Source organism: Acyrthosiphon pisum, chromosome A1 (assembly GCF_005508785.2).
Source record: "Acyrthosiphon pisum isolate AL4f chromosome A1, pea_aphid_22Mar2018_4r6ur, whole genome shotgun sequence".
NCBI lineage: Eukaryota > Metazoa > Arthropoda > Insecta > Hemiptera > Aphididae > Acyrthosiphon > Acyrthosiphon pisum.
The window spans coordinates 71,626,368-71,635,204 of NC_042494.1; the positions used below are offsets into that span (position 1 = coordinate 71,626,368).

Consider the following 8,837-nt stretch of genomic DNA (forward strand, 5'->3'; position numbering starts at 1 on the left):
GGTCTAGTGTCTATGATTATGACTTATGACTTATCAGTTATCAGTAAGATATCAGACTATACGATTTACGAGCGATTTACAATAGAATTATAGAACTTAGGTTAATAGGTCTATGATTAGAATAGTTCTTTAGTGCTAAATCTTTATAATCTCTTTCCTACGATCGTGACTACCACCTACTAATAACCATGTTACGTCTTGTGTGGCCGTGCTCTGTCGTTGAAACATTATGTATTGCGTATATTTTATTTTTATTATTGATCTACCACTTATCACTGATTTTTTTTTTATACCTTCCATTTGTATTTTATTTTTTTTATACATATCGTATAATATGCTTGTATAATACAATATTATACAATTTGTATTATTCAGTTCACATCACTGTATATATTGCGTAATATAATTACAGAAGTTTTGTATTTCATCCACAAAAAGGTTATATCATCTCGAAATCTAAGAATGAAAAAAAAACCGAAAGGTATTACGTTTTTGTAGTTTTTTTTTGAATTCATATAGCGGGAGCAAATATAATTCATTATACACCCGTAGGTGTTCCCTATGACAAGTCACAATAATTAAGTTAGGTACTTACATCATTTCGTAACTATGATTTCGTACCTGACCAATTTGCTGTTTGACTACATCTTTCTGAGTTTGATTATTGTCTGTACGTTCCTTTATTATTATACAACGTCGACGTACGACACATGGAGGAAATTAAATGTGCCGTTTGCAAAGCCGGTGCCCTTTTTCGGGAATATATTCAAAATGTTTACGGGCTTAGAGCGCCAAGTGGACGCGTTCGGACGGATTTATCAACAGTTTCCCGATGAGAAATTTTGCGGTTTCTATCAAATGAGCACGCCGTTTTTGATGCTCCGCGATCCGGAGCTCATCAACACGGTGATCATCAAAGACTTTTCATATTTCACCGACCACGGTATTGACATGAACCCTTCGGTGAACGTAATGGCGAGAAGCTTGTTCTTTGCGACCGGACAAAAATGGAAAACGATGAGACAAAAACTGAGTCCGGGATTTACGTCCGGTAAGCTCAAAGGTACTCACGAACAGATCCGGGAGTGCAGCGATCAGCTAACAAACTGTATTTACGAGAAATCCCAGAAAACCGACGCCATTGAAGTGTACGAACTCGTTGGCAATACAGCCACCGACGTGATTGGAACGTGCGCTTTCGGTATGAAATTGGACACAATTAATAACGATAATTCGAGCTTTAGACAAAACGTAAAGAAAGTGTTCAAACCCAGCGGTAAAGTAATTTTCGCTCAAATACTCGGAGTTTTGTTTCCGAAAATTGTAAAGTTCTTAAAACTTCAAACTTCTCCGGTGGACGTAGATGCCGTTAATTTTTTTCATTCAGTGTTCGGTGAAGTTATCGAGTATAGGACCAAAAATGACGTTGTTAGAAACGATCTGACACAAACCTTAATGAAAGCGAGACAGGATTTGGTAGTAAGCAGTGACTATAAGGGAGAAGGTAAGACTATGACGATTTAAAAAAGTTAATGATAACTCATACTTAACATCAGGGCTTTGAACCCGAATCATTCATTAAGGTTTCAGGTTTTGGGTGCTGGATGTATTGGGGGTGTTCAGACACCGAAATAATATAAAACTAAACAGACGTGTGGGTGTTAATAAATAATAACCGTTATTAAAATTCGGCTTAATATTGGTAATCCAGAAAAAACATAATTTTCTTTTTTTTTATTTTAGTAAGATATTTTTTTTTAAAATTATTATTGTATAAAATTTTAAATATAAATTATATTTATTGTATTTGATCACTGTCAATAAATACAATAAATACTTTAGTTGTTGACTGTTGACATCAGACCTGACCAGACCAGACCCGAAAATACACGTACCTACAACACACGTATAGATTTTATATTGGCAAATGGCTATATTTTGATTATTCTAATAAAGTAATAATTAATTACAATTAAAATAATAATTTAATATTTAGCGATTTGGTTTAAAATGTTTAAAACAACTTGGTTTAAACATGTTTAAAAAATGAATTTAAAAAATTTGTTTTAAACGTTTGGTTCATTGTTGAAAACGAACACATATGTTTAATCCACTTTAAAATCCAAATGAATATTGTGTTTTTTTAGACATCCTATTAGATATCCTTCAGAAAAAAAGCCAACCAAAAATAATAAACATAATGTTTTGCTTAAAACACACTTAACAGGAAAAACTCTCATGCATCGTAGAGTGGTCTGATTTGATTATTTTTTTTCTGATTAGAAAGAGGGTAATTTTCTAGAGAGCGCGCTGTACTTCGATTTTTAATTTCGTTGCTTATAAAAAACAGAATAAAAATAACGCAAAATCTTGTGAACATTTGTCATACGCAAAATAGTATTATATAATTTAGAAATAGAATTTTTAAAATCCAATTCCAATGCACCCTGTTAAAAGGGTTTTTGTTTCCAAAAAAAAAAAAAATATCGAAATCGGATTACTTTACGTGGCGTGAGAGTTTTTCCTTTAAGGTAGGTTTTAAGCAAAAAAACAGGTCTCTTGCAGGTTTCTTATTAATATATTATTGTTATATACACTTTCATTGATTAAAATATATAATAATATAATATATATTTAATCGATGATACTATCATCGTTGCCGTATTCAGAGTTCAGACTATTAATCGTCGATAATTATAAATTTTACATTTATTTATAGAAAAGTATTGTGAATTGGATATAATCGCAAATGCAATGTTATTGTTTACGGCCGGTTCCGAAACTGTAACTGCCACAGCATCTTTCTGTTTTTATGAATTGGCATTGAACAAAGTTATCCAAGACAGGTTACGTGACGAGATAATCTCGTCGAAAATAAAACACGGTGGACAGCTCAACAATGAATTTTTGGAAGATCTTCATTACGCAGATATGGTTTTAGACGGTAATAAAAATAATATTATATTTAAATATTATTAATAAATTATCTTGTGGAGTTTTAACGCTGAAGTAGATAAACGCTAATTTGAATTATTTTTATAAGAAACGCACTACATTAATACATTTTGTTATTTCAGAAACTCATCGTAAGTACACCATAATTACCGCCCTGTTGAGAGGAGCTACACAAAATTATAACGTACCCGGGGAATCATTATTGATTGAAAAGGGACAAAAAATTTTAATACCAATTTATAGTATACATCACGATCCAAAGTATTATCCAAATCCCGAAACTTTCGACCCAGAAAGATTTACTGCAGAAGAAAAATCCAAGCGACCAAATGGAACATTTTTACCGTTTGGTGATGGACCTCGCCATTGCATAGGTAAAATTATATTTTAAATATATGAGTATAATAATATATAGGTACAACTTTACTTGCCATTAATCATTGATCATTATTCGTTATGTAATATTAAATTTCATTTATAATGAAATAATAAAATATAAATAATAAATAATAATAATAATATTATTTATTTTTGGCTTGTACAGGAAAACGTTTTGCTGAATTAGAATTGAAATTAATTCTATCCAAAATACTAACTAAATTTGAAATTTCACCTTGTGAAAAAACAGAAATACCGCTCCAGATGAATAAAGAACGTGGAATAACTTCACCAAAAAATGGAATTTGGTTAAATTTTAGGCCAATTGTGGAATAGTGTGTGATAATTCACCCAAACATAAAATAAATTGACCTAACATTTTAAAAAGTAATTAAAATATAGGTATTTTGTTGTCAGTACAATTGATAGATACCTAGATAATATTTTACTGCTTTAACTTGGTATTAAATAAACTATTTGTTCAATATTTATAAATTGCACAGTTTTCAGTAATTACAATAATATAGATCGAATAAATAAGCCATTTATTGCGTATTCGATGTAACATTAATTTGGAATATGTGTTTGTATAAATATATTAAAATACCATGATGATACTACTATATAGCTACATATAATATTTATATTTTATGTAATATTGTAATCACATTTTATGGCCAAGGGTTTTATTTGACTAGGTATCTAATTGTTGTTATATTATGCATGTCTACTGCAGTTCTATATCACTGTCTGTTCAAGATATTTTCAGTTCTTGGGTATATTATAACAAATACCAGCAGGAGCACTGGCTGAAGTGGCTCAAAAAGTTTCTTTTTTACTCACATATATTACTCGTAATTGCACAACAATCAATTAAAAAAATTAACCAAATATTATGTAGTTTTTAGACATTTTTTTTAATACATGTATATTTGCAATTAACAAAGCGCCAATTTTTTTAATTTGATTTTGGAAAATATAAATTTTATATTGTTATTAGTAATTTTTTTCTGTAAGAAATATCAGGCAAAATAAATCTCTTCCAGAATTAAAACGCATATATAATATAATTTATAATTATTATATTAAATAATACGATTATTAATTCATGTTCATAAAATATTATTATATTTACTAGCTGTTAATAACTTTAAACTTATAACTTCTAAGTGTTATCGTAGTGTCGTACCACAGATGAATGTGAGTAAGTTCGTGGCATAATTGTCTTAAATTTAATAAATATATATTTTAAACGTCGCTGTGTATCCTAAATAATAATACACAAAATGATTAAAAGTTTCAAGTCCTTACAAATAATTTTTTTTTGAATTACAACAAAATATCTTTGATCGTTAATTTTGTTAAAATATGCAGTTTTTTAAAATTTTAACTTTATATGTGTAACAAAAAAGTTGTGCATACATATTATTGATATTTTTAGGTTGCTGTAAGAATAGATTGTGAGGAACCTTGCATCTAAAGTTTTACTGTCAAAGAGTCAAGGTTTTTTTTCAGAAACAAATGTTTTATCATACATTTATCAGAGAAAAACTAAGTGTTTAGTAAATACTAGGTAATATAAAATATATTTTATGAAAAATTCAGGTCTCTACAGAGCAACCATCTTCAAAGTTAAGGATTGAAGCATTTTTGCTGCTCCAAAAGGTGAAGATAGACAAATAAGAAAAAGAAACGCTCATCATTGTATAAATCCATCGCTCCGCTAAAAATCTAAAAGAGTGACAAATTGTAATAAACATTTCAAAATGACAAAATACACAAAATTCATTGCATATTTTGACAAAAAAATTTGAATGAGTATTCATTTGTTCCAAAATAAATTTCGATGTAATATAAAATATAATACAATTTGATGTTACACAAGGGTAACTTTGTCTGAAATCTGAATAAACCTAGTTTTAAGTTTTAACATTAAAAAAAAAATATTTAAATATTATACAGAGTGTAACAGAAGGATCTGACAAATGAAAACATATGTTCTAAGACGTCAGTAGGTAATTAGGAAATATTTTATAGGCAGATACCAAGAAGGCAGATAATGTGATGTTAATAAATGATAATAGACTATTATTAATACAAAAGTTAAGTCTAAGCATATTTCATGATATTATACAGTGTATTATTATAATATAATATACCTACATAATATTATGTAAGTACATTATCTATATTCTGTATGGAAATATAATGGACCAGCTACAAAACTTACGCGGTTTTTTCGTTGTCTAGGAAATATTCTCTGTAATGTTTACACGTTCGTCCAATTGCGAATTTTCATTGTCAGTTTAGTTTCGATTTCGTATATCGTATTGATCATTCTTTCGAACAATAAAGTCACTTTAAGATAACAATAAATAATATTTCAATAATTTGTACATTATATTATATATTTTCTTATACGCGATTTTAAAACAGTTTAAATTAATAATTTTAGTTTGGAAATAACTAGTACAGGAAAATGGAAACAGCAGTATTACCTAACCTATAACCAACCTATAACCTACAGCGAATACAACGGTAATCTTTCACATAATAGTCATATTGTTCCATTTATGGATTGTATAATATTATAGTGAAGGGGTGGCAAATTATTTTGACGCCACATGTCAAAAATTACCTTTTTTTTCGACCGAGCCATTAAATTATGAAAAATATTACGTATTATAATAATCAATACTGTAAGAAAAAAAAATTATCGTAAAATTCGTTATAAAATTAACATTTTTTTAATCTTTTCTAAAAGGTATCAACGATACTGAAAAATTAGTAACACTGTAATGTAATTTATTATTAAAAATAAAAATAATATATATAATATGAATATGAATATTTTATGCGTGCCCTTAAAATGTTTTCGTGTACCACATTGGGCACGCGTACCATGGATTTGCCATCCCTTTTATAGTGAGTAAAAAGTTTGAAAATGCAATACAAGGTTATGATGTGTTGTTTATACTTTATAGGTAGGTACAGTAGATAAAAAATATTTAAAATATATAAATAATATTTTTTTTATGTCCAAATTGTTACGAAATTGTGAAATATTTAAACAACAAAACGATTAAAATAAAATAAAAAATATTATAGGTACGTTGGGATTTGAAATTATTTTTGTCAATACCTACGTTTATAAGTTTATTATTATTGTTTGATTTTATTTATTTCAGTGTATAAACATTGTACCAATACATTGTTTATGAAATCATACCTAATTAAAGCTATGCTATGCTATTATAATATAATATTAAATAAAGTTGTATTACACAGCAGAGGTAGTATAGTACAAATATGTAATACAGATAACAGTTTATTGTGCACCTATATAATATAGCTGCTATTTTACCGAATATTTAACCATTTGAAAATATAATTTTGTGTATAAAATATAATATTAATATGTAGCCCAGGTACCTGGTAGGCATACAAAATAATTAATTCTAATTTTCACATATTTACCGTATTTCTGATTTCAATAATAAAATAACAGTTACAATATTGACACCCTAACTAAATTAATCAATAATTTATTTTAGGAACCACGAATTTTTATTTACCCTGAGACTTGGGACGGCCAAGGCTATAATGTATGTTTACACGTATAGGTATATATAGTTATTATTATTGAGTGTTGGCTACAAACATAATTTGAAACGTTTAAAAACATTTTATTCTTATGTTATAACTTATAATATAATAAATACTAAGCTGGCCAAATAATTTGTCTGGAAACCAACCTATTTTCACTGTTTATTTATTATTAATCTTATTTCAGTTTTGTTCAAGCAACCTTTTAAGTTATATAAGTTGATCAGTTATTAATTTTGAATACGTTATTTAACGTTTTTATCACATTTTATTTATATTTTTCCGATTGCAGTTTTAAATTTGTAATATCTTAGTATTCCAAATTGTTTTAAACTTCCATTTAGTTTGTGAAGGATTAATTGTCATTTTATTTTCAATATAAAACCATTACATAGTTTTAAATTTAAAGATCTACAAATCAACAATGAACGCAGCTTTCCATGATCAAAGGTTTTTTGAAGTTAAACTTCTTTACGCAGGGTAGTGAGGAAAAAAAAAGCGAACGGGCGGCCGTACGAACGCCGATCGTACGAACGCGAACGCGTACATGTCCATGTGCTATATTTTGTAAACGGCTATGGGTTGTGGGCGGCCACGTGTACAACATACCGAAAGTTACCCCCCTTTTTTGATTTAAGTATATCTCGGTCCGGTTTCAACATGGGTACCCCGTTTTACCACGAACAATTTTGTCATTAGACCCTCTGAAAAGCCCCCACTAGTCGGTGTACTTTTAACCGTGCATTTACACGTATACGGCATACGCCAAGGTGAGCAACGATTTGTAAAATACATACGTACTTATATTAATATCAGGATTGTAGATTACGTTTTATTTTAGAAATAATTTGGACATGATTTAATTTATAATTTATTTAATAATTTAATGCAATTTATTTTATAATTTAATAATTTTCTTTCGTCTTTTCAAAATTTTATTTATTTCACTATAGATAACTGCAAAAATATTTTCAATTTAATAAGTTTGTGTTAAGTATACATTAATTAAACTAAATCTTATTATGATATGAATGATGACGATCTTATAATGTACCAGTATAGGTAATTAAAAACTTAAATAGAGCCAGGTTTAATTAATGATTTTTTTACCACAACAAATTATAAAATGTATTTTAAAATATAACAAAATATTATTTTATAAGAGTTGATGAGGTTTTCAATACTTGTAAGTTTTTGTAAATAAAAAATGTATGAAATCAATATAGTTTTAATTTAAAATATCGTTTTGTGTTTTAATATCCTATTGTCGAAGAATTCTCAAGGTTTCCTTCCCACTTTTTTTACATTGTACTAAATCTAATTTTATATAATATAAAACATACTTACAAAGACAAAAAGAGATATCTTACTATGTTTTTATTCATATATTTAGACATTGTACATTGTAATTTAAAATTTACTGTAGACCCAGCTTAATCACAATATTATTTTAAATTAAACATTATTTTATTTCCTTCATAAAATACAATCACATACAAGAGTCCGTGCAGGACCTCTTCCCAGTTAATTTTTTTGCATCCTTAATAAATTGCATTAATTTTTATACATTTTCTAAAACATATATTACGCTTATACACCTCTGATCATAATAACTGTTCATTTATTTTAATGTAAACAATACCCGGTCTTTGGATTATAGTTAAAATGTACTACAGTATATTTTAGCTTCCAGCATATTCTCTTGTCTTGTATGATTATTTCATCCAGGTATTCCTCGTAAATTTTTTTTTTTTTTTTGATTCAAATTAAAATTAAAATTCACTATAACTTTGGTTCCCTAAGAATAATCCCTTCTTTAATGAGTTAATTACTAGAAATAGTTTTTCTGTTTAAGAATTTGGAGATTGTAGTTTGCTTTTTTTAAATATGAGTTCCTA

The 8,837-nt window shown here is 27.9% G+C and overlaps 1 protein-coding gene across 1 annotated transcript; it reads left to right on the plus strand.

The window, feature by feature from the left end:
* The first annotated feature begins 203 nt into the window (after nucleotides 1–203).
* Nucleotides 204–3,913, plus strand: LOC100161480 (probable cytochrome P450 6a13). The gene is made up of 4 exons (XM_001943946.5): nucleotides 204–1,504; nucleotides 2,720–2,944; nucleotides 3,078–3,329; nucleotides 3,500–3,913. The coding sequence occupies exons 1-4, from the start codon at nucleotides 610–612 to the stop codon at nucleotides 3,667–3,669; spliced, it is 1,542 nt and encodes a 513-aa protein (XP_001943981.2). The 5' UTR covers nucleotides 204–609; the 3' UTR covers nucleotides 3,670–3,913.
* The last annotated feature ends 4,924 nt before the right edge of the window (nucleotides 3,914–8,837 follow it).